Below are 26,536 nucleotides of genomic sequence, written 5' to 3'. Positions count from 1 at the left end.
GCAAGAGTGGGGATGTACACACGCTGTGCCTTCTTCTCGTGGAAGAACGATACTTGTGCATTCTATAAAAAGATCTTGATTAGAATATTCGTTAAAATATATATTTATTTACTGTCTCTGTTCGTTGGTTGTAAAAAAAATTTAACGAGTCGTCGGAATGAAATTTAAAAAGTCGCAGCTAATTCTAATCGCAAGTAAAATTCTTAAACGGTAGTTATCTATAGGATCGTACAGCGAGGCAGGTTAAAATCGATCTTGATACTAAAGAGGCACAGGTGCGGCGAACATAAACAGCCGAATGCTCGCCACCGACAAATTTCAACCGGTCGATTATATTTATCGCTTGATTCCAGTCGGCAGATTACATTATTTCGATGTTTAAAGCGTTACGGCTCTGTCTTGTCGCGTCTGTTCCTCGGGAAGATAGGAGAATTGGATGTGGTAGTGGGACCGACAAAATATTCGCCAGGGTTTCAGGATCTCTACGCTAAACAGAGTCAAATAAAGCAATCTCCACGATCAGACAACGACAACGCGGCGGCGTTTGTCTTTTATCCTCCATTTTATATCCCCTCCCCTTTGCCATTTCTGTCCAACTTCCTCAAACCAGCCCCCCGGGCCTTTGGTCCTTCGAGTATTTTGACAACAGTGGCTTGCGAATCCAGATTCCTCCTCTTTGTCAAGGGGGAATCTTTCTGACAGAGCCTAGGTGGTAGCCCGCCGAACAATTAATTGCTTCGAACAATATTTACGTTCTCTTGTCCAACAGGTTCCCTCCTTTTTTCCCCCCTTCTTTGCAATTTTTATTTTTTCCCCCGGCGTCGAACCGATTCTCCGTCTTCCATGGCAAAGAAAGATGTCGCGCGATTTTTATCGAACTCGCAAAAATTCTCTTGGCTCACCTTTTACGCAAGGTATTACATGTGTATTTCTAAGAACGGCGAAGGAAGAAGAGAGCCACGCGACACAGCCATTGGACGTTCTCTCAGACAAGAAATATTTATACTGGCGAGCATATAAATAGGTACAGGTATTTCTGACGATTTAAGTAAAATGATGTACCTCGTTTTTTGACAAGAAAATAACAATCGAAACGGTCTATGATTAATTGTGTATTCTCTTCGCGAGTTTTTCCAACATGCTAACCTCTTTACTGTACATGCATTCGAGAACAAAAGATTAGATATAGTGTAGACCTATCATTGAATGTATTTTTGTGTCAAACAAGTGAAGGGTCTTACATAAACAACTTACCATTATTCTTTGTCCTACTAAATACTAACGTTATCGGTTAAAGACAAAAATATGACATTTGTGTTTTCAGCGTTTCGAATTAAGATTAATATGGCCAACAAAATTGCATCAACCGTATAATTATTCACGTTAACGAATTTTTTTCGTCGCTTTTAACCCTTTTACAATGACTATATCAGACTCTGAAGACACGTTAGAATTATCTACTACTCAACCAATTTTAATTATCTTGTATCTCTTCATATTTTACATTTTTATTTTCTTAATTACGAGCCGAATGGTTATAAAATGTATCCTTGAATATTACCAAGGATCTATACTATATTATAAAATTCTAAAAGTTTATTATTATTTGTTAATTAGTGAATTGTCAAGCTATGAGGATAGATTAATCGAATTGGCGGGAAACGTGTTCACGGTACACCTCCTTCTCTATTCTGTGATTCTAATACGTTTTAGTAGTTCGAATCCCAATTCATAGATGGTGTCACATGTATTAAATAAAGAAATAACCATAATTTGCTGTGAATATTCTCTTCTTCTAATTTCAGTTGTTAGAATTCTGATTCGTTGATAGTGCCATATATTTTCGGAACTTAACGCAACGACCAATAGCAATATTGCTTCCAATAATTGTTCACGCGTAATTTCTACAGCTTTCTAACGATGAAATTCCATTTTGTTCGTAATTCGTGTGTATCGCCACAGAATAGGTATAGAAGTTTGATACGGTAAATTTTTGTATTTTAACGATAGATTGGTCGCTGGATTCCTTTTGTACCCAGAAGAAAGAATACTGGTTTGGAAACGGTTTCGTGCCAGGGTGGAAATAAATCGATACAGGTAGGTACCTGGAATACATTTATTTGTTTTTTTTTCTGTTTTTCAACACTTAACGTATCGATAACTGTTTGATTTTCAGGTAAAGTAAGTAAAAAGTTGGAGGGAAAGAGAACGAAAGAGGAGTCATCGTCGAATAAAGGAGGCTGCAGGTTCTCAAATTGCAACGAAACCTGACACCGACGCGTCGCATGGGTTTCGTATGACAACTAGACCACCGATGACGATGCTGGTTTTTCCTTGGCCCTCGACATCGTCCCTTGATACGAGCCTGGTATCGACACTTGTAAGTAACTACACCAATTTCGAATTTATATCAGAAATTTCCAAACATCAGAGTAGCCAAAGAAAAGGTTAGAAAAACGTGACGGTAGATTCGCCAATGTAGGTTTCCAGTATTCTGGAATCGAAACGATAAGGTTAACGAATCGCCATTTTACGTTTATTCGTAAATAAGCTTCGCCCGCCTGAACGACGATTTAAACGATCCGTTAACGAATTATGCGAAACGTAAATTACGTAAATCGGAAAAATCGTGAACGAATCTAATATTAAAAGAAGGCAAGGACACATGTCGTGTGTAATTCCAAGGTTTTATAAAATAACTTTATTTTCCAACGCATCGCTCGTCAGTCTTGAGAAAGAGCACGTTAATATTTATAATAAATTATAAGTACTTACATGACTTGGTTCGTTTTATAATACAATACTAAACTAGAGGCTTATTCGTCGAATTATTCCTATTTTACAAAATATACAAACTTTCTATTATTTACAGAAATTTTCATTATACGATCCTACTTGTCGCGCAACAGTGTTTCTGCCCCCCCTCTCCCCCCACAATCTTACTTCGAGAAACGAAATCATGCGATTAAACCGTCGACGTACGATTTAAATACCATTATTTTTAAATATACGTATACAATAATTAATAACAACAGATTCAGAAAATATAACCGAACGATCACAAACTTGCGTATTTTCATGGTTACGAATGAAAATTGAAAATTGCCCACGAATATTATGATTTTCATACTTTTTCTATTTCGCATCCCCTCCCCCCCCCTCATTAAAGATTCTCGTCTTTTAAAGAAATCTTTTTGCAAGTGATATTCACCTTTTTTTCAAATCAAATTCGCCATTATAAATTCGATTCATTCTTTTAGAAATGAAGTTTTTCGAAAAATTTACTTTTTCAAGCTATCGTAATAAAGATAAAATCCTACGTGAAATAACAATTTTAGAAATATAATATAAAATGACACCGAAGATACTTATTTAACACTACAAGTATTAATTGGTCACCTCTCTGGTGCCATAGTAGCTCGTATATTACGTAAAACTTCACTTTTTAGTCAGTCACAAGGCGAATATCATCTGCAAAATGGTTAATTCCGCTAAACTAAACGAGGAAACATTTTCGAATACAATTTTTCCAACGTTAAAATGTGTTACCGGATCGGTGAGTAATTACCAGATTGCGGATCTTTATGCAAATTCATATTTTTATTCATAGAAACAGGAGCTTCGTAGAGGGTCGTCTCAACCCCTAAACATAATAATTTGTATCTTGCTCTGTTTCTTATATTTTCCCATTGTGTAGTTTTTTTGAGAATTAAACTTCCCCATAAACGCATAAGCATCCGCAGTCTAGTAATTACTTTGATTCCGGTATTACAGAAATTTCGATATCTGTCGGTAACATAATTTCTATAAGAAATTATCCGTTAAAAGGAAATCTTGAAAATCGTAAATACGATCGATAAATACAGGGGAATAGATATATGTACCGTATATCGATACGGCGTCGTACCGGTATTTCAGTATTTCGATTTCTCTGATTCTCGGCAAGCATAATTTATTGCAACAAATCGTAGAGTGCCGTGATATAAGACTGCGCCATCTGAAGCGTCTCGTACTTGGACAATTGCCGGTCGTTCCCCAACGAGGGCAGATAAGTTCTCAATCTATCGAAAGCTTTGTTCAAATTCTGCATTCTTCTCCGTTCCCTGGCGTTAGCCGCCAGTCTGCGTTTCCTCACGATCATCGAGCTGACGTATTTGCCTCGTCTCCTGACGGCGTCGCGATTCTCTTCGATCCCGTCGTTACGCGAACGCGTCTGATCAGTACCGTCGGTGTCGCTCATCTCCGCGTCGTCCTCGCTGTCGCCGTCCGCGATCCTGTCGGAAAAGCTGCTCGAGTTGCTGATGATACTGTCGCGACGCGACTGTTTCTCCTCGCGGTTCGCGTCGGGTTCGACGTCCACGGTTCCATCGGTATCCGCGTCCATGCTGTTCACTTCCTCCGCCAGATCTATCGCGTTCATAGGATTGTGGTTAGGTTCGGAACCGATCGTCGACAGGCTCCGTTTACCGGTGTACCTTTCGTTGAAAAGTTCCATCGAGCCCAGTAGGCGATAAGTGACCGGTCCGCCGCCGGTCACGCCATCGGATTCCGACGATACGGACAAACTGTTCGCGGGGCTGACGGATCGAAGGCTCGCGGTTGGGCTCGGCGTGTGCCAACCGTCGCTGCAATTGCTATCATAGACGATGCACTGGGGTACCGTGATACCGTTCACCGGCGTGACATCGGTTTTCTTCGAGTACGCGTAACTGGGCAGGTCCAGGTACATGCACGATACCGACTCGTCTTCTCTCGGCGGGAACATGTAACCGTAACGAAACATTTCCTGCAGTTCCATGCCAAAGTGTTATTCGAATAGTCGTAGAGTTGGCTACCCCTAACAGTGCGGTCCCGTACTTCCACTGAACGTCCACTGCATCGACGCGAATTACACGGGTCTGCGTAAACCAACGATTATAGACGAAATTGTTCTGGCGAGATCGTGATCGTGATCGTGATCGTGTTCGGCGATCACGGGCGCAGAAACCGAAACGTTTCCTCGAAATTCTGTGCACGCACGCCGGGGGTACGGCCGTCCGGGATAATTCTGAACTCGTCTGGCGCAACGCCAAGGGATTTATGCATTTTCGAAGCGAGGCACTCTCGTGGCAGCACGTGCCGTCCGACCAATCAAAATTCAACGGTTCGCCCCACCATTTCCACGCTCAAGTAGAGCCAATCATCTCGGAGTATGCGTGCCGGTTAGTGCAACAGGTGGCACGGCGCCTTCAATCTATACGATCGTGTGTACAGAACCGCGTAGCCATTACGCGAGCGCGTACATGTGTGCGTGTGGGGCCCTTTACCGGTTACACACGCCACACAACCCTCTGTACGCGCGACCGCGTGGGTGAATAGGGACGATGCTTATCAAGTAACTGATGCGATTATCTGCAAAGTGTAAGGACCTACAGTTACCGATGGGCTGCTCGAATCTCACCTTTCAAATGGTCCAAAAACTTTTTAACGCTGCTATCGCTGCTGGACAAAATTATTACAATAGAATAACAGTTTACAAGGGGAGGTTACGAACTGTTCGACTTCGATCTTAATGTGCTTTTGCAGAACGATAGCAGAGTAATCCCTTTCGAGACGTGTAAAATATTAGCCGTAGATATTCGATAATTTTTAAGATATGAATAATTAAAGTAGCGATTGTTGCATTTTATTTCTTATAAGGTTCGGTTTTATTATACAGAGTTTAAAATATTCTCTACCGGTTGGAAACTATCATTCGAGATTAAAGTCGCTTCTTTGTACGAACCTCTTCGGAAAGCTGAATTTTCTTTCGTCCTCGTAAATATTACAACAAATCTATTGTATTCGTATAATACGAAAAACTTATTAAAACTACGTGTTCAATTTCTGAATCGTGTGTACTTTGTAACCGTGAAATATTCGATGAAGTGAAATTGGTTCATGTTCCATAATTTTACAGTGAAATAATTTAATAAACTTTGAAGTGGTATAATTCTGAAACTATTAGTTGTAGGGCATAAGTGTCTTGATACTCTTTTATAGAGATTAGAACATTGCACCGAATAGCGTGATCAAAATTATAAAATTCCGACTTTTTTGAAAAGTGCAATTGCATTTTTTGGATGCACCGATGCAACTGCATCCTTTTTAAAAATTAAATTCTACGAATGCGACAGCACTGTTCGATCTAGTTTTTTGAGCTCTACAAGATAGTATTAAGGTACTTATGCCATAAACCTAATAGTTCAAGAGTTATGGCAATTTAAAGTATATTAAATTATTTCACTTTAAACTGTTATAAGTTGTAACGCTTGAACTATTAGATTTACGATAAAAATTATGAAAAATTGTAGTTCCACGTGGGAAAAAGATACAATCATTTTTGGTGAATAGACATACCCCCGAAATCCTACACACTTTCGAGAAAAAAATTCCTTACCGAAAATATAATGCGTGGTCAGAAATGTTCACCCGAAATTTTATGCAAATGTTTAGAAAATCACAATTCCTGAATGAAATTGGAGAATTTTAATGTTTCAAAATGCAAACAACGCGCAGAGGAACCGATTAAACGGTTTAGTGGACCAAAATTCCAGCCAACCGACGATAAATTATTAAGGAGATGGAGAGGACGAAATGGGAAAAGAAAGATGGCTGACGAAGCTAAAGAAATGATAATCGTTCGATTAGTAGGCGTGCGTTTGGTTCTCTGATTTGTCCGCGAAAGCTCACGTCTCTATTTCTAAATACATATTCATCGTTTTCGGAATGAACACGAGTGAACTTCGTGGAGGGTCAAAGAAGAAAGCGTCATACGGCGGTCTCATAAATTACCGCTAGTTGGCGGGTAACATGTTATTTGCCACCGAGCTCCACAAATGAGTGCACTTTGTATTTAATTACTCGACTCACGCCCAGGGAGTATCCTCGCGGCAAAACCTACCTCGGCCCACCACAGCTTCACGAATATCCCTTCGTTCCCTTATCTTTTTCTCTCCTTTCTCTCAGTCCTTCCTTTTTTATTCTTTTCCCTTCGGGTACCACCTTTTAACAAACCTTTGTTTGCTTCTTAATATTTCCTCCTTGTGTCGTTTCTTTGGACTTGCATACGTGGTAATTTAATCGAATAATCTCACGATTCGACGTTATTACGATACATTATTATCGTTATTCCCAGCTTTCATCCATACGTTTTTAATCCTTTTGCAAATCAAATTAACTCGAGTCTAGGTGACTCGAAAGCGAATAAAGCGTTTTATTTAATTTTATTTAAGTTCAACCAATACTCGATAATATATCGCGAATGCGTGCTTTCTTAATCCTAAATTATTGAAAATCTATAGAATAATTTACCACCTTTTGACAAAGCTTTGTTTGCTTCTTAATATTTCCTCCTTGTCTCGTTTCTTTGGACTTGCATACGTGGTAATTTAATCGAATAATCTCACGATTCGACGTTATTACGATACATTATTATAGTTATTCACAGGTTTCATCCACTCGTTTTTAATCATTTTGCAAATCAAATTAACCCGAGTCTAGGTGACTCGAAAATGAATAAAGCATTTTATTTAATTTTATTCAAGTTTTATTCCAAAATTATCAAAAATCTATAGAACAATTTTCCACGTTCGCTCGGAGCAAAATTTATGAGAAAATCCAAATTTCTTTCGGGGGTTCGAGGAAGCAAAGATAAGATAGATTGAACCGAGACACCGACAAAGTAAGCCGAAAGACGAAGAAGAAAGGAGGAAAGGCAGAGGCGATGCTGTGGGTGAATAAAGCAAGGATAGACACGGCCGAGCATACATTTCGTAGCCCTAATTATTGGTTCCGCCACGTTTCCGTGATGAATCGGAAAGATAATAGATGAAAGTAATCAATTTTTAAATTATACGCCCGTTTAAGGGAAAAACATTATCGCGCGAAAATGGCAAAAAAATTTTAATGCAAGGAAACGTTTAAATTGCATCCTTTCTTCTTCCTTTTCCTTTCGTTCAGGTATAACGCAACATTTACAGGAACAATTTCACTAAAACCGCGAATTAGACGCTAACTTTAACTACGAAAACCACACCTACGTGTAGAAAAGAAATTTTACGCATATATTTCAATAAATGGTCGATGTAATCCTCTGTTGATTCATTATTTTTTAAATGCTTTCAAGAAAAGTTTTCCAATTTACCAGTTTGGTAAAGATCAATGTTAAATAAAATAATTCAGTCGAGATTCGGGAGTCCACTCGAGGGTTGATGCTCTTTCACCGTGTAAAAATAGGGGTTTACTAGAGAAGACGGGCGTTGAAACGCAAAGCATTTACAGATGGTAACTAGAAGATGGTTGGTCTCGTTGAAGGTACGAAAAGTACCAAAAGTTTTTAAGTAGAGGATTATCGTGCCGCTACTTAGGAAGAATTTTAGGAGGACGGCGAGAGGCGATCCCGAAATTCAAGACGGCTGCGTCTGAAGGGAATGACAGAGATCGGGTTGCTTCAGACCACCGTCGTGCTTGCCGCAAACTTTATCCTACCTGTTTTCGCTAATTGAGCGAGTAAAGATGTAACTGGACCTTACGCCCCTGAGGTATTTGCACCCTTTTTCTAGATACGATCCCATTCTTTTCCCAAGGTAAATTTCCGATGGACCGCGTCGACCGCGTTCCTTGTTGCAGTCGCTTCACCCGATCGTTGCTTTAAAAAATTTTTTAAAAGGTTCTCGACACCAGCGTTACGATCACATCGTATCGTCCCGTGAGTTCGTGACGTTCGATACACGAAAATTCGACGAGGATCAAATTTGTAATATAATAAAAAACAAACGAGTCGGTTCAGGTTATTTCTGAAATTTTAAACTAACATCGAGCATTCACAGAAACGTGAAAGAAACAGATATTGCGTCGAAGCTCGAAGTTTGGAATCTAGAGTGGTTTGCAATATTTTTGTTAGCGTATTATAAAACCGAACCTTATAAGAAATAAAATACAACAATCCCCAGGCTTATTAGTTTTTAATTTAAAGAAATTCTATATGAATGATATAATAGATTTGACAAAGGATAGGGAGTTGTCTTTGTTTTTCGTCGAGAAATTTAGGCACTCTCTGTCCATTTTTCTTAAAAATTCGTTTTTCATTTTTAGTAATTTTGTTTGACGCCCTACAGAAAAGTTGTCTAATACTTTTTTATAGGTATCCATGAGCTCTACTTTAGAAAAAAGTTTCATGGAAACATATTTACTATTGTAAGAGTTATGGCTGTTTGAAAATTGCATTTTTTAATTCCTTCTATAGTCAGCTCACATGTATTTACGTATACACTACAACTGTCTGCCCATCAATACTAATTCAGTGAATAGTTTCTCAACTGACCGCCATCCATGAGAAGAGAATGTTAAAATCACAGACGAGGTATACAAGTAGACCTTTCACATTATAGAATTGAAATGAAATTTCAAATTACAGAAATTTTAGTATTTTTAGCAGAATAAAATCAATCGATTAATTTCGTTGGAGTAACCAATCGATTAAGATTATTTAAAGATTTCAAGATTATTAAAATACGTAACTCAATACGTATCTCATTGATACTATCTCTACTTTCTATTTTTAATTGTAATACATCATTTATTTAAAAAATAACTCGGCAAAAACGTATTTGCAACTCGAAATCAGTGTTATCAGACCGCACACCGGGACGATAAACGTATGTGAAACTATAAGAAGAACGCAGCCATTAGCTCATATTATTTGCTATGTAATTAATAATTATATTAATTACATAGTAAATAATAATCCCCAGGTCTCACCGCGTGGAGGTTGCTGCGTAAGGAGACCCACCCTAGCCTCGCCCCAACCACCCTTCCTTTGGCGAGGAATTCGAATACCTATCTAAGAGGGAAGCTATCGAAAAGTTAGAAATGATCTAGAAAGGTCGAGTTCTTAAAAGAACTGCCCCAATCGGGAGATGTGAAATCTAACAAAATGTCAATACATGTGAGATGATACACATGTATACAGGGTGTTTGGCCACCCCTGAACGATTTTAGAGGCCAAAATAAGACGAAAATCAAGAATACCAATTTGTTGATTGAGGCTTCGTTAAAAAGTTATTAACGTTTAAAGTTCCGCTTGTAGAACGGCAATCTGCGAACAGCTGCGCACGCGTGATAGTGATTCTCACTCAGAAAACTGTAAGGCTGTCGATACGTCAGTAAGTAGAGTTTGAGTGAGAACCACTATCGTGCGCACGCAGTTGTGCGCAGGTTGCCTATCTACAGGCGCAACTTTAAATAACTTTTTGACGAAGCCTTAATCAACAAATTGTTATTCTTCATTTTCGTCTTATTTTGGCCTCCAGAATCTCACATTAAAATTTTTCCCAGGGGTGGCCGAACACCCTGTATAGACCGAAGCATGATGTCTGTGCTTCGAAAAGTGATGTGCTGTCGAATAAATAGGGGGATGTGTTGCGTAGCACACGAGTTTGGGCGTCTATGGTTCCTGAACGTGTCGTGTCTAGAGCCAAATTAGAGAGACTCGTCGAAGCTTGTTAAGGGACTGCGTGCCGAACTGATTCCCAGAATACGATTACCACATTATCCGGTTCCGCTTTCGAATTCTTCATTTTGTCCTTTCGGGTTGCACGAACGCACGGTGCTTCAGATTTATAAATTGATCGCGACATTTTGCCGTAAAAAATCTTTTATTTTTACTTCCAATCGACTTTGGAAACGGAGCAATTAACAAACTTCGATGAATATTTATATCTTCTTGAAAATGCTCCCAATGCTCGAGCCAGAGTTCGAAACGCTACGAAAAATAACTACGGTCGTACAAAGAAGTACGGAATTATTTATCTTTCTGTTATTTCTTAGAATTTCTTTAATACCCTTATCGAAATTGTGATGTCATTTTTCTTAGAAATAGTAGCATTCTTTTCTTACAGAAGTTTCGTTCGCTGTTTTTTTTGTAATTCTTCCATTCGAGAGCCGAGCAGGAATCGAGAAAAGCGATCGTTTCTTTTGTATTTCGCTACTATGGATTAGATAATAGACGGACGTGGATAGATCACTATGACCGACGGTTGCACCGAAGAGTTGTCCGGTTAAAAAGTCGAGCGTTGCGGTCGTTGAAAACGGAGTTGTTTCGTAGTTTCGTAGAAATCGTAAAATCAGCCAGGAAGTATAGTTATACAGAATTTTCGGTGGTCGCAGCCACGCTCTGAAACCGATTCTGACTTCCGAACTAGCCTCCCTTGGGTGACTTTGTCCCTTTCTTTGAAATCTGACGAGCGATTAGCGATTACGCCCTCGAAATGGTATATCGGAGCATCGGTCAAATAACTAGGCGGCTTGTCGGTACGCTCAAACAGGCTAACAAAAATTAACCAAGGTCGAAATAAAGTTATTGTCTGTAATAGACTTCGTATCCGGAAAAGGATAGATTCGTCGGTGGTCGGTGATAGAAATACCACACGTTTACGGAATCTATATTGGCTTGAGAAACAAACGAACGATGGACAGTGTCATTTGAAATCGTACACCTAGCGATTCAGCCGATTTTCATTAATTTTACCATTGTAAAAACCTGAAATGAAGCGTTTTTTGCGATATGTAATTTTAAAATAAACGTTTATGGGTTTCAATGAAGCTAAGTTCAATCAGTGTCCATGAATTTAAAGTTGAAGGGTAAGGCCACTGCAAAAACCTGAAATGAAGCGTTTTTTGCGATTTTTTCTTTTTTTTTTATGGATGGAAAAGTAAGAGGATAATGATATTCAAGAATGTTATTAACCATGTTGTTAAGTGTTAAGAAAAAAATATTTATTCAAAAATAGTGGAAAATGACGACGCTGGAGCCATTCCAAAAACATTATTCTATGTCATCTGTTACCTATATTTTTTAAATTTAATCCAACGCAAACCCTTTAATATTTCGATTCGAACATAAATGGACTTACGCCACTTTCAAAATAAACGACTCATACGTACAGGTACGCTTTCACTTAGGATAACGTTGCAATTAAGGGAGTATTGCTGTCTAGGCTGTCATTTCTTCGGCCTTTTTTTGTGATTTTTTTTTTAACGACAGGTAGGTTGTTTCGTAGTGACATTTTACAGATATATTTATTCGTCTTATAGGTATGTACAGTATCTTTTTCATCAAAAAATATTAAAAATTGCGAGAGTTATAGCTTCTTGTTTAAAAAAACGCATTTAAACTGGCTTACATGATATTTCAAGATCTAGCGAACCGATTGACTTCAAATTTGGAGAGAATATTCAGCAGACGCGCCTTTATAGCTGGAACTAGAGATTTAAAGAAATATTGAGTTTTACTATTTTTTTTGATACGCTAAATACAAAAGAACGATTAACAATTAGAAATTCGAAACTTGAAACGTTGTCATTTCTTTATTTATCAGGATTTTGACTTCTTCCTAGTTCCTGCTACAACTACAACCTTCCTTATGAAGATACTTTAACCCCCTCTGTTTCAAATTATCTGGAATCCTGGAAGCCATTGGAGCACCTTTTCTAAAAGAGCCATTAAATGAGAAGTTATAATTCCCACGATTTTTAATATTTTTCCATGAAAAAAATATTGTACATGCTTATAAGATGGATAAATATATCTACGAAGTCTCAGTACAAAACAGCCTACCTGTCATTAAAAAAAAAATCACAAAAAGGACCGTGAAATTGACAGTCTAGACACAGCAATACCTCCTTAAGTTAACGATAAATTCGATCGGTTACGGTTTCCGCGACTATCGATCGTTCAAATTAAATTTCAAAAATGGCTCGCATCGTTACAGACGTAATATATGTACTCTAATGTGGTAACGATCACGTTGGACCAACCCACAGGAAGGTAGTCTCGTAATTAACTTAACCCTAATAGAGCGTTTAGTAGAAGATGCTTTGAGGTAGGTCCATTGTATTAGCATAAATCACGGAGGCAAATCTCCAAACCGTGGACGATGAGCAGTTCATCATAGTTCACAAATGAAAGGGTTACCAGTCGGTTATAAGTCGGTCGTAATTACGACACTAGATGCTCTCAGGGATTTTCCCTAGTCTCTGTCCGTTGTGAGCGTGTTAAATTCCTGTTAAATTAAAATAGAAATCGATACAAATTGCAATCTCGGCGTACACAGAACAAAACATCCTACACGGATGTGAAACTACGTTTAAAAACTGTTTAAACGTTACGCTCATAACGTATCCTCTCAACAAACGTGTTAAAAAAAAAAAATTACTAAATAACGATTAATAATTTTTAAAATATGCACGAAAAATTTGATAGAACGCGTTTCGATAAAATGGTTATGCGTTTGGGTGTAATAAGCTTCTTTTTTGCTTAGATTTAAAGTTTTCAAACGAATAAAAAACGTTACCGTTACGGTTATTGTATACAATGTTCGACGTACGGGTATAAAATTACCGAAAGATTTTCTCTCGACAAACATCATAATCACCAAGCGAATGAAATACCAATACTGATTTATTAGATCGGAGTTTATGTATATACAGATCGGTTTCGGGATTTAAATAATGGCTAAAGTAATTGCTGGTAATAAGATACAGCGATTGGTTAATATTCAATATAAAAATTGAATATAGCGTTACCGTTGATTGTTGCCGAGATCCGTATGCAAAACTTAATGTAGCGCGAGTTGCCTGTGTGTGGTCCTGAATATAAAAAAAAAAAAACTTTACAGTAGTTTTCTAAAGGCACGACTACCAGTCGAGCAAATTTTCGGTTATTCGTATTCATATCGGTTTTAAATAACGCCTCCGGGGACTATCGCGGTATTACGACCGATATTTCATTACCGAATGCACGTATGCATCGGTCTAACCAGTTATAAATACGTTACAATTATAAAGATATGCATATTTAGTTGGAATTACTATTATTATAATATTTCTTCACATAACATCAAATTGGAGACTCGACAGATTTCTGCAAAACAGTGAAAATTCTTAAGAAATAAAGTGAAATTTCTCATTGGCTATCAACGCTATTTTACTAAGAATTTGATATTTTTTCATATTTTGGTAGGAAAAGTGTAGTGTTCTGTTTTAAAAGACAGAAGTTGGTCTTCGAAAGATTTCTATGCAAGATTATTTTGAGCAACGCATACTTTGGGAATTATAGAGATGCACAAGTTGCATAGACCACCCTGTATGGCTGAGATATAGGGAAAATATACCGGATAGTATGGGTACGTGGGAGGAAGAAAGAAATTCACGGATGAAGATACGTTTTCGTTTCGCCGCGCCCCTTTGGTCCGTTTATAGAGCTCTTTTTCAGTGGGACGGTTTTTAACTTTTGGGTAAAGCGCAAAGGGATCGGTGATTCGGTACCTGTGATATATATATGTGAATCCAGCTTCACTGAAAACCCATAAAAACTTCTATTTTTAGATTGAAGTCGTTGCATCGGGCTAACCGCGTTTCCAGGCTTTCGGAAATTTTAGATAATTAAATCGAAACGCGGTCACGGTTCTTATTCCGGAAGATTAGAAAAAGGATTTGGGGCTAGCAGGAGGATTATACGAAGCTTTTTAGTAAGCAAAAATAACGTGCATCGAATTCTATGGAGAAAATCAATCGAATTGATGTTTATAAAATATTTATTTTCTACAAATATATGCCTAGATCTTTATGCAATATTTATATTTTTATTGATAGAATTAATTAGATGTGAGCTTTACAGAGGGCTGTCTCAACCCCTAAATGTAATAATTCCTATTTTATTTTAAGAATTTCTTATATTTTTGCATATTAAGTGCAGAATTGTAGTTTTTTTACAATTAAAATTTCCCATAAATCTATGTATGTGTGCTGTCTATACAGGGTGTTCAGCTAACCCTGGGAAAAATTTTAATGCGGGATTCTAGAGGCCAAAATAAGACGAAAATCAAGAATACCAATTTGTTGACCGAGACTTCGTTAAAAAGTTATTAACAATTAAATTCAAAAATTTCAAATCGTTCTGGAAAAATTATTTTTGGTTACAAGGGTCAATTATAAGCATTTTTGGTGAATAGACATACCCCCGAATTCCTACCCAGTTTCGAGAAAAAAATTCGAGTAGGAGTGAAATTTTTCGATAAAATTAAAAAATTTCAAATCGTTCTAAAAAAATTATTTTCAGTTGCAGGGGTCAATTTCAATCATTTTTGGTCATTAGACATACCTTTGTAATCCTAACCATTTTGGAGAAAAAAATTCCTTACCGAAAATATAATTTCTGGCCAGAAATGTTACCCCGAAATTTCATGCGAATCTTTAAAATGTCATAACTCCTGAACGGATTGGACGATTTTAATGTTTAAAAAAGCAAACGACGCGTATTTTGATCAAGAATATGTAGAAATTGCAAAAATATTCGAAAAGTTGATCGTTGACCCCGCAAAATGAGAAAAACCCCATAAAAATGGTCCAATTTCCAAACACCCATAACTCTTACAATAGTGAATATATTTCAATGAAACTTTTTTCTGAAGTAGAGCCCATAGGTACCTACAAAAAAGTATTAAACAACTTTTCTGTAGGACGTCAAACGAAATTATTAAAAATCAAAAACGAATTTTTAAGAAAAATCGACAAGAGGTAGGTGCCTAAATTTTTCGGTGAAAAAAAAAAATTTCAAATCGTTCTGGAAAAACTATTTTCAGTTGCGGGGGTCAATTACAATAATTTTTGATGAATAGACCTAACCCCGAAATCCTACCCACTTTCTAGAAACAAATTCAGTACGGGCGGAACTTTAATAACTTCTTAACGAAGCCTCCATCGACAAATTGGTATTCTTGATTTTCGTCTTATTTTGACCTCTAGAATCTCCCATTAAAATTTTTCCCAGGGGTGGTCGAACACCCTGTATAAAACTGATGTGACTTTTCGAACAACCCGATATAATCGGTGAAGGTTTGTGCATGCATTTGTACAATAAATGGCTCCACGCGTGACAAACGGAATTATACTGTATGCACAGAAAAGATTTCTACCGCGGTCAAAACGACTCTGATTAACGCCAATGACGAGATAAATGGTTAAACGTTTCTAACCTGTCCAACAGGCGTTATAAATACAATGGTGGCGCGATACGAGCGATTTTTGGCGCTTCGGTAAAACGAACCGATGTAGTTCAACGCCATAGAAATGCTAACATACCTTAGAATTTATCAAAGGAGCCGCTTCTGCCAATAATCAACCATGATGGATGGAACGAACGTTAATATACCGTCTCGCGTGCCAAGTGGTTCCTTCCTTCGTTCGTTCTTGCCAACTTTCAGTGTTACAAAATCGCGCGTAAACCTTCTTAAATATTCCACTACATTTCTCTTTCGTTCTTTGAAAAAAGCGTTTCGTCTAATTACGAACAAATCGATTTCTTTTTCTAAAAACAGTCGCTGATTCCATTTTCTATCAACAACCGTCGTGCTCAAGTATACTCGATCTGTTTGACTTTTGTGGACGATAAGACTTCTTTCTCATTTATTTAATTTTTGTCGTCGTCGATTAATTTACCAATGGTTTAACGATCGAAGAAACGTCCGTACCTCTGTCCCGTTGCATTCGAAACGAATTGTGACGACAGTTTTCATGGGATCGATGCAGTTGCATCCACCGGGAGTATTCGTAGCTGAAAATACTTGTGGAAACGTCGATTTTCAGAGCGAACCAAGTCCGATCGAACGAAATCTGAACGAGATAACGGTAAATGGGGGTTTTTTCGGGGTCACCAAGGTAGAACAAACAAACTTTCCGGTGTGTTAAGAAACGGCGATCGTGACTATTGCGGTGCGGTGTGCGGTGTGGCGTGGCGGCGATGCTGTTTATGGCAGCCAACGATCGGAAGCAACTTAAGGGCGGGGAAATGGAATCGAGGACTAACAGCACGCGCCAGCCACACGCCTCGTCTTCTTGGACCTTTTGCCCTCGTCTTCAGACACGTACACCTGGGACAGTTGGCAAGCGAGAGACAAAACCCGACAACTTCTACTAGGCGTTACCTTCTTTTCTTCGATGAATATTACGACGGAATCGAACGAAACGAGACGAGAGAAAAAACAAACGAAATTCGACAACGAACAAAACTATATTAAATCGATCAGTATCGATATCTTTGTAGCATTACACTGTTTTTCAATATTTCAAGTGGTACGAAGACTTTTGTTCCGGAGACGAACGGAAACGGTCTTTCGACAAAATTTATCCACAAATACACGTACGATAGTTTTATGCAATAAAGATATTAATAGCGGAAACGTAGCTGGACAATGGTTTTGAGAATGCATGATTCCCTTGGATGGTAGTTTGGCGGACAGTAGGTAGATTAAACCCTCCAGGGAGCGGGTGCAGCCTGCTCACCGTATGCTCTCCATATGGCTCATTCTCCCTCGAAAAACCAACCCATGTAGGGCTCGCGCGTCTCGTCCGCCACCCTCTCCTATTAACCTACCTTCTCGCTACCCTTTACCTACGAACCAACTCTCCTGGTAGACACAATCCGTGCTTTCGACTACCAAATCGTCGTTCCCCGATCGCGACAACTCACGATTAACAGATCCATCGATCGAATCCGATAGAGATACGCGCGTACCCGGTACTCGAATAGTTAAGAAATAAACGAAATATTTAAACCGTAAATGGATCCACATATTTCTTACAAACTGACAAACAACATGGAATCGTAATAATACAATATAAAATTGAAAAAAAGTTTAACCACTCAGGTACGACGCGATCTTTAAATCGCAAGCAAGGCTAGAACATTGTTACAACGTAGATTTGGGTTATCGAAATGATTACCAACGACTTTTATGGATCCACACATTTCTTACAAACTGACAAACAAGGAATCGTAATAGTACAATATCAAATTTAAAAAAAGTTTAACCACTCAGGTACGACACGATCTTTAAATCGCAAGCAAGGCTCGAACATTGTTACCACGTTGGTTTGAGTTATCGAAATGATTACCAACTACTTTTATTACGAAAGTACCGAGATTTGAATAACGAAAGGAACACCCAAGATGCAGAAAATCGTACGCTTTAACAAAAGTAACAAACCATATCCAACCGCGGCGAATGAAATGGAAACATATTTGTCGATTGTATTTCGATTTATCGCGCTAAAATTTCAAGGAACGTCATGAACGCGTTTAACATGGGAAATTGGCGCGTTAGCGAACGTGCAATCTGCCTACTTTTATCTGAAATTAGTACGACGGGATCGTGAGATTCACGGGACCGTCCACCATTTACAACACAGGCTCAGATCAACTGGATAAATGCGAGTTAAGTATATGAGCAAAACCAACAAATGTGTTATACGCATCACTGATCAAGGTGATCACACCGTCATCGCTAACAGCACCTCCTCCGGATGTGGGCGGCGCTGTTTTTTTATAGTCTCGTCATGCGTTATTGTGGATTACTCGATAGTTCGTGAGAAATGCTTAAATTTCGTTCGTTCTCTTTAAAACGATTTCTATCATAGTTCGTGCAAGTATTGATCTCTGTACGATCGTAAAAACGTGCTTCTTTCTGTAGTAAGTCACAAAATTATTCGCACACGCATGAGAAGAAGTAATAAAAGACATTTTTTACATTTTTCAGTTTAATTTAGTTTCTTTATTTACGTGTACGAATCCCCTTGTATACAAATTGCAGCTAAACATAACAGAAAGCTTAATTATGAAATTTATGTAAATTGTCCTAATTATAATTTTATAGTATCTAAATTCTGCGCGAAAGTAGGATAAGAGGCATTAATAATGCAGGTAAACGTTCCATATAACGTAGAATGAAATTTGTTATATATAATGATCGATGACTGATGTTGTTTCTGGTCTTCTTGTTCGTTTTACAATTTCTGTTGACGACGATGAGAAACCTTGTCTTGTTAGGATCCAATCCAGTCAACGTTACTACCTGACCCCGCTATTATCAGATTACAATGTGAAAATGGCAAAAGGTGGGTAAAACGTTGACAGGGCCACGAAGCGTGCGCGCGTATTGTGAACTTCTTTAAAGTCATAACGAGTTGCAAGCGTGGGCGGACGTAAGTGCGAGACACGTTTCACCTTCTACTCTGACGGGATAATTTTCTCTTCTGGCTTATCCCTTCTTCAGTGTCCATATCATTCGGTTATGCCCAACCATACGTCATATAAAACCAGCCAAGTAGTCCCGATGGTCGCCTAAGGGAATTTTCATTCCATCTTCATTGTAATTTTAGTTGATTTTGCAGTTGAAATTAACTACCCGATTACCGATCGTATTCACCTTTTAATGAAATTCGATTAGAAATTCGACGCGCCCTTTTCTACAAATTTCCTCTCTTGAGCCGTTCTGATTAAGATAAAATCCGACGTGAAATAACAATTTTGCTGCATGTGAATATTTAAATAAAAAAATTCACACGAATTACTTGTTTCTAATTCGTCGTTACGAATAAAATGACCAAAAACAAGGAAATAGCATCGTATTAGTTCGTCTTACGTACGATCCGCGATAAGGATTATTTTCGAGTGGAAAATCTGTACGTTTAAAGGATTGTTTCTCCGCTTATCGTCCCCGTTAGGCAATTTGCTACGAATTCTATTCGCCTACTACGGTTACAGGAACATCGCGTCCGTATTTTGACCAGCATGTTCTTAATACTGGCCGAAGTAAAATGTTATTTGATTTGTGACCGAGAAAGAGTCGTTTGTCTGTAATAAACGTACCGCCTCTTCCTCAATATATCTGTCTTGATGGCTCAATGCGTACGTGGCCGCACAAGAGTGCCATGCCATGACTTTACAATATGGCCCTCGAAATGGTTATAACACCATAACGGCGATGAGAATGTACAAGCTGTAAAAACATTCTGCTATACCGTAGAGTAATTCTAAAAAACGAACGTATCGTGATCGCGTGAAATAAAACACGCAGTTTTCTCCCATGCATTGTTATAAAAATATATACCAAACGTGGGGTCAGTTTGAATCCTAACAAGATAAGGTCTCTTTTCGTCGTCGATAAAAATTGTAAAACGAACAAAAAGACTAGAAACAATATCAGTCATCGATCATCGTAAAAAATTTCATTCTACGTTATATGGAACGTTCACCTGCATTATTAATGCCTTTTATCCTACTTTCGTGCAGAATTTAGATACTATAAGATTAGGATTAGGACAATTTACATAAATTTCGTAATTAAGCTTTCTGTTATTTCTGCAATTTGTCATTTCGTTACTCGCTTATTATACAGTTACACAGTTTATAAGTTTATTAGATCGTATACATACATGTATCTTTATTTTATTTGTATACAAAGGGATTCGTAACCGTAAATAAAGAAATTATATTAAACTGAAAAATGTAAAATTTTGTGACTGTAGAAAGAGACACGTTTTTACGATCGTACAGAGATCAATAGGGTCAGTTGCGGTAATTAGTGATTCGTGATGATTTCGATTTGCCAAATTCTACAGGCAGACCTGATATTATACGCGTGTACGTTTTCACCCCGGTCGTCTGCTTCTCGTTCATGTATTGCCTTGGTAAGTAAGAGTAAGTTCGTCGTTTAAGCTGACCCGAGATCGTGTACAGATAGGATCAAAAGAGGTGAGAGGACCACCCGGACTATTTGGAACGAGAGGAACATCGGTGTCCGATGTCTTCCCGAGAATGTTGACACCTGTAAGCGTTGTTGGTACACCGCTTACAAGACCGAGCAGGGAACTCGATCGAAATAATTAGCAAATAAAATAAAATGGCCCCGTCGATTCGTTGTTCTTGTTGAAATTCTGCGTTCGTTCGAGGTCGTATCTTGCCGTTACCTTCTAATTACGAAATAAAATGTGTCTACGTTGTATTATTTCTATAATACTAGAAACTAGAAACTGTACGCGACGAGATAGAATCGTTCGAAAGAGTGTATTTTCCACCGAAAACGCAAGAACGGTCGCGATAGCGATCGGTAACTTTGAAAAGAGATACATGGTCGGTAATGAAGCAGAAAGGAAAAGTAGAGAGGCGCAACGAAGGTGAAATTTACCGAACCTTATCGATGGACCTCGTCCTTTCATTGACTATGCATCCCGACGAGAGATCGTGTTTTTTGGTGCGACTCGTCTCGACTAACTAGAATATCCGAATGTAGGAAGTGGTGCCTGTAAATTTTCTTAAAATTCCCCTCTTTCCTTTCGGTCGCTCGAATATGGCTGCTGCCGACAATCTGATCGTACCTACGATAATATGTATGTTCCCACGCGGGAGGAAAAGGTAGGGAAAAAGAACGACGGCCACGGAAGAGAAAAAGAGAAAGATACAGTATTCCCTTAATCGTTCGGCGATCTTCGTACCGTAGTCTTGAAAACACACCTTTCGCACCTATTTTAACACGCATGAATTATCAGGAGATCGAATCTGACGGTATTTATCTTTCAAACAAAGATTTCCAATGACTGTTTACGGGTTGTCTGCTACCTCCTTTACCGATCCACATCTCGGGCCATTTGTTGCTCGAGCAAACGACGAAACAAGATACGTGACGGATAAAACAGCGTAAAGGGTGATTCGCTATCATTTAAACCCACGGAACATGTATCGTGGAGCATCTACTTTCCCCTAAGTGGTCGCTCAGATTGTAATTTTACCAAAAAGACTGCAGTGAATCGCAAAATTATCGGCACACAATATAAATATGTAATGTTTAGACACTTGAATGACAATAGACGAAAAACGAAATGATTCCGTGCATCAATTGACACTTATTCTTGGATTTTGTTTCACATTTTAAACGATGAAACGTTCTTCCAATGAATTTAACACTTTTCTTCACCCCCATGTACAGTTGCGTTTTCAATCTCACCTTCGTCTTCAAACCTTTTAATAATATTTCGAACGGTTGGGAACCAACTTCTCTACAGAATTCTCCACGTTTCCATAACTGTTTCGAGAACCAGAATTTATATTATAACAGTTTTCAATTCCGTCGCTAGGAGTAATCACTCGAGGAAGCTACTTGTCGAAGCGAAGGCGTGGACTCGAGGTGGAAGGAAGGAGACGCGTATACAGTGTCTCTATGTATAAGTACTTATGTACACTCGAAGGTATCGAAAGGGATCGAGGAACGATACAGGCCAGACGAAGCATCGATCCTTTTTCTCGCTTGGTCCTCGAGACTTTTGACACTCCATCCTTCGCATGCTAGATGCGAATTCGACTTGCGATGGGTCATTCGATAGCTTATCAAAAAAAGCCAATGTGTATTAAGTTTCCACCCTGTGTCTCTCGACTTGGGCGGTACCAGTGAGCAAATATTCTCAATTACCTTTTCGTTCAATTTTTTCCAGTCTAGTTTTTTGATCGACAATCCGAATTGTAAAAAATTGTTAATCGTAACACTCGAAAAAGGATGATAGAAAACGTCAGAGTACTAAAACCATATTTCTTAAATAAGTACATACGTATTATTAAATATCCAATAACTACCGGGATTGATCTTCAAATTAATCTGTTTACAAATCAAGTTTTTATTACGAAATAAACATTTTACTGCATACATGCAATAATACTTGAACAGAATGCTACTGCATTGTAGGTATTATTTTACTTTTTAGCCAGGTACAAGGTGAATTGCTTTGGTGTCTGTGGTGAATTAGATTTGCAATAAGATATAAAATATTATTTGTAAAATGGTTAAGTGGAAAACCTGTTACAAATAACAATTTACATCTCTACAGCAATAAAAATTGGACAGAAAAAATCGAAATCCACGTTAAAGAGTACTGTTATTTATCAGTTTCGTCTCGTTTATTCTTTCCTATTATTCTTTACGATTTTCATACTATTATTATTATTATCTTAATTTTTAATTTTGAAAATCCTGAAAATTACCGAAACGTCGAGACAAATATGGAACCAGGATAGAAATTACGTCGTTGCTCGTTACCACTTCCGGAAGAAAAAAAAAAGAAACGTAAACGTTCTATCGATTTATTTTGTAGGTTTGTTTTCCGCGATAAATCTGTTTAAAAGCGAAGGAAGTAAACTATTACAGCAAGCTTCTTCCAATTCCGTGCCTTTCGACGCATCGCTCGATCGCTTAATCTAATAAAGCAATTAACAACTAATAATAATTTAATGCGTTTCATCTCGGAAGAAGTCCGTAATTATATACTCTTAGTTACGTATATCCTTCGTTCGATCGAGTCGACGTTATTTGATTATCGTCTAGAGCAGTGATTCTCAACGGGGACCATATGGCCTTGGCGTGTTTCTTCGGGGCCACGATGCAAAAGATAGCGAAACGGGGACAAGTTCTGCGTGGACCGTGAAAAACCAAAATTTTCTGCTCGATTCTCCATCGTAAATAGATCGAATGACTGCAGGAAAATGTCCGCCTCGTTGGTGAACGCCCGTGCAAACTCGGAATAATAAATTATCCACAAATTGAATGTCGACGAGAAAACGATAAAAAAAAGACAACCGCGAGACACAGGGTGGTGCAAATTTAAATAAACTTTGAAAAGCGAAGTAGAAGCCAGAAAAGATTTGTTGAGAAACACTGATCCAGAGAACATACACCAATTAACGAGGAGGCAAAACTGTTTGTTTTTTGGGACACTGATGGAGCCGCGAGGGAAGAAAATTTATAACTTTGAATCTTGATCAAATCCTGATCAGATCTGTATACCTGTATAACTTGGTGCACGCAGAAGTATGTTGCTAAATATGTGGAGCGGTTTATTGCCAAAGAAGAATCGTAAAAAATCGCTCGAACGTTTCAGTATCGATGTAGCTATTTCACGAATATCAAATGTTATTATAGAATCGGAGATTTAAGGGTTACTCGCGGGTCCAAAAGTCCATGCTCGAGTTCTCGTGGCTTCCGGAATGGACGTCGCGTCAAAGTTCAGGGAGGAACAAACGGGATCTTTGAACGGCAGAAAAGCGAAGACGAAAGTGTATACAACGTCTGAAAATGTGATCCACGGGATCGTATCCCGGCAGACAATTGTAGCATAGCAATCGAGAGTTGTCTGGTGAAAGAAGGTTCTGTATAAAAATGTTCTTCTGGAACGTGAACGTGCCGATTCAACGTGACTCGAAGCACAACACTCGAACGCCAGGACAAGTTCAATCGATTCTCCTTTCGGATTTCTAGCCGGTACCCTATATATTTAGCATATCCCCCATAACTGACAGCATGTTATTTCACCAACAAATAATACGCATGAACCATTGTGTATCCGGGCGAAGAGCACTTGAGATTCGAGGGCACCCTTAAACACTTTTAAATACACGCGGAACGGGCAGGAAGGGTGTTGGAGGGCGGCCAAAGAGAGAACCGTGAGGACAGAGGGCGAGGGGAGGTGAGGCGGGACGGGGCCAGGCGAGGCGAGGCGAGGTGAACACGACTACGTGGAAACGTGTCGGTCTTGCTACCTGCTAAATTACTACGAACAACTACAGCCGACGATGAGAGAGAAGGAATACTTTTCTCCTGGAGCCCCAATTATCGTGCAACGAAGGGCCTTCGCCTGATGCACCACACTGTGCCCACCAATCGACGAAAGTACAACAATTCGACTCTAGCTTTTTAGAAATATTTATATCTTTATCGAACCTGGCCAAGAACTTATCTCGAACAGTAATTTAATCGTTTCGAACAACGATCGTTGCTGTTTCATAAATAATCGATTTTAATTGACCTTAAATTCGTCTGAGATTCTTCGAAATATTAATCTTAGAATTATTTCTTGATCGAATAAAATTTCTTTTGTCGTCGAATATCAATGAAAGCACCAAACAATAGGTATATAGGAATAATTGGCAAAATATCGAGCAACAATTAGTAAAGGGAAAATTTTAATGAATCTTATTAACGTAGTTTTTAATTGTTCAAAGTTCTTCGATCGTAATAGGATGGATGAATGTTAATAAACGAATTCGAAGTTTTTACGACCAATGGAATGGAATTGCCTATCATATTTTTACTACTCGTGTCAAACCACGGTCAAAGATCTCATCCTATCGTTCAAACTTTACTCAACCTTTGCCTTCTTGATCTTCTTTTCTTTCCCTTTCTGTAGGTACCTTCCACCCAAGATTCTTCATTTCTTTCTCTACCTACCAACGACCGTTCTCTTATTCTACCACGACGCGACGGTTCCCACGACTTTCAGCTTGTACGAAACTAACAACGCTATTCTTTTTTATTTTTTTTTCCTCCCCCCTCTTATAATCGCAATTATATTGCACGTGGAGCCAACAAAATTCACACACCATAGTAATCGAACAGTTTTAAAGATCGTTTGCATTGTTAAGCTAAATCGACGTATTTTGTAGTCGATTGAAAAATGATCTTAACCTTACGAATATAGAAAAGAAGATAATAAAGTAGAAAAGAAATTTAACTACACCAGGCACGCGAGCTCTTAATCTATTACTACTTAATAATTAATTTGCGTATCGTTTCGATTCGATCGCAAACCAAAGCAGACGTTATTCAAATTGTCAGTTTCTGTTCGTTTCGAGTTTAAAAAAAGAAATTAACTACCATTACTCTATTAAGTAAGTACTAAACAACGACGAATAGTACTTGGAAAAAATGGATTATAAAATGTACGATAACGAAATCAAAACACTTGTTCATTTGGTACAAATTTTCAATGTAAAGGCACAACTAGTTTAGAAATATAAATATGTATACCCTGTACGGGCTGTGAAATGTAACAAGTTGAATAAATAAAGAAAGAAAGTGAGGATGTAGTTTGAAAACGGTGAGAATCTCCGTCAGGCAAAGGACCGTGTAGGATCTCTGCGAAACTTTTAAATCGAAATTACTTATGTTAGAAGAATATCTTATGACGTCGAATTAGAATTTCAAACGCGTTTCAAGTATCGTATCACGATGAATAGGATTAGTATTAGCACCATTTAGGTGTTGTTAGCTCGTAGGAGGACAAGAATATGTTTTAATTCGACAGATCGTTTCTTGTCGTCTTGGCTCGTTATTTCTGCGTATATTTTATGAGATTAGGGCTGATCAAAGCTCTCCTAACCGGCCATGTTTTGTGTGCTTTACGCGTCGTCGCGACGATTATGCATTAGTTTGTCGAAAAACGAGTAAAGAAAAGAAAGGATGGTCCACGATTGGCCGAACCAAACGTAAGCCGATTATGCTCGTGCGATCGAATCGAATGAAAGGCTGGTCACTGGCAACACCTATCATTATTTGCTAGTAAATAAAAAGCAATACCTGTACAATATTTGTTTTTTATTAGTTTATACCCGTTGTGTTATACTGTCGAAAATAAACAATTAACATCTTCGATTCTACGGAACATCGTACGCGCGCAAATTTTTCTCGTAGACAAAAGGATGGATTACGCGTTTTGAACTTTCGTATTTAGTAAGAAACGAAAGAAGATGGAAGCTAGGAAGAGGAAGAGGCGATTAACTTTTCCAAAATTTAAAATTACTATGCATTTTCTGGACCAAGTCGAGAAAACTCATTCACGGAAACGTTGAATGGCCGAC

At 38.3% G+C, this 26,536-nt stretch overlaps 2 protein-coding genes across 2 annotated transcripts in view; one reads left to right on the top strand and one right to left on the bottom strand.

The window, feature by feature from the left end:
• The first annotated feature begins 2,176 nt into the window (after positions 1 to 2,176).
• Positions 2,177 to 26,536, top strand: part of Ide (Insulin degrading metalloproteinase) — a 39,824-nt gene continuing 15,464 nt past the window's right edge. The window contains exon 1 of the mRNA XM_076768799.1: positions 2,177 to 2,380. The gene's annotated coding sequence lies outside the window, so the exon portion shown is untranslated. The remainder of the gene's footprint in view (positions 2,381 to 26,536) is intronic.
• Positions 3,185 to 4,871, bottom strand: Ato (atonal). The gene has a single exon (XM_076768273.1). It carries the CDS (start codon positions 4,796 to 4,798, stop codon positions 3,953 to 3,955), a length of 846 nt encoding a protein of 281 aa, XP_076624388.1. The 5' UTR covers positions 4,799 to 4,871; the 3' UTR covers positions 3,185 to 3,952.

Source organism: Colletes latitarsis, chromosome 7 (assembly GCF_051014445.1).
Source record: "Colletes latitarsis isolate SP2378_abdomen chromosome 7, iyColLati1, whole genome shotgun sequence".
NCBI classification, from domain to species: Eukaryota; Metazoa; Arthropoda; class Insecta; order Hymenoptera; family Colletidae; genus Colletes; species Colletes latitarsis.
This window is presented reverse-complemented; position numbering and strand designations above follow the sequence as displayed.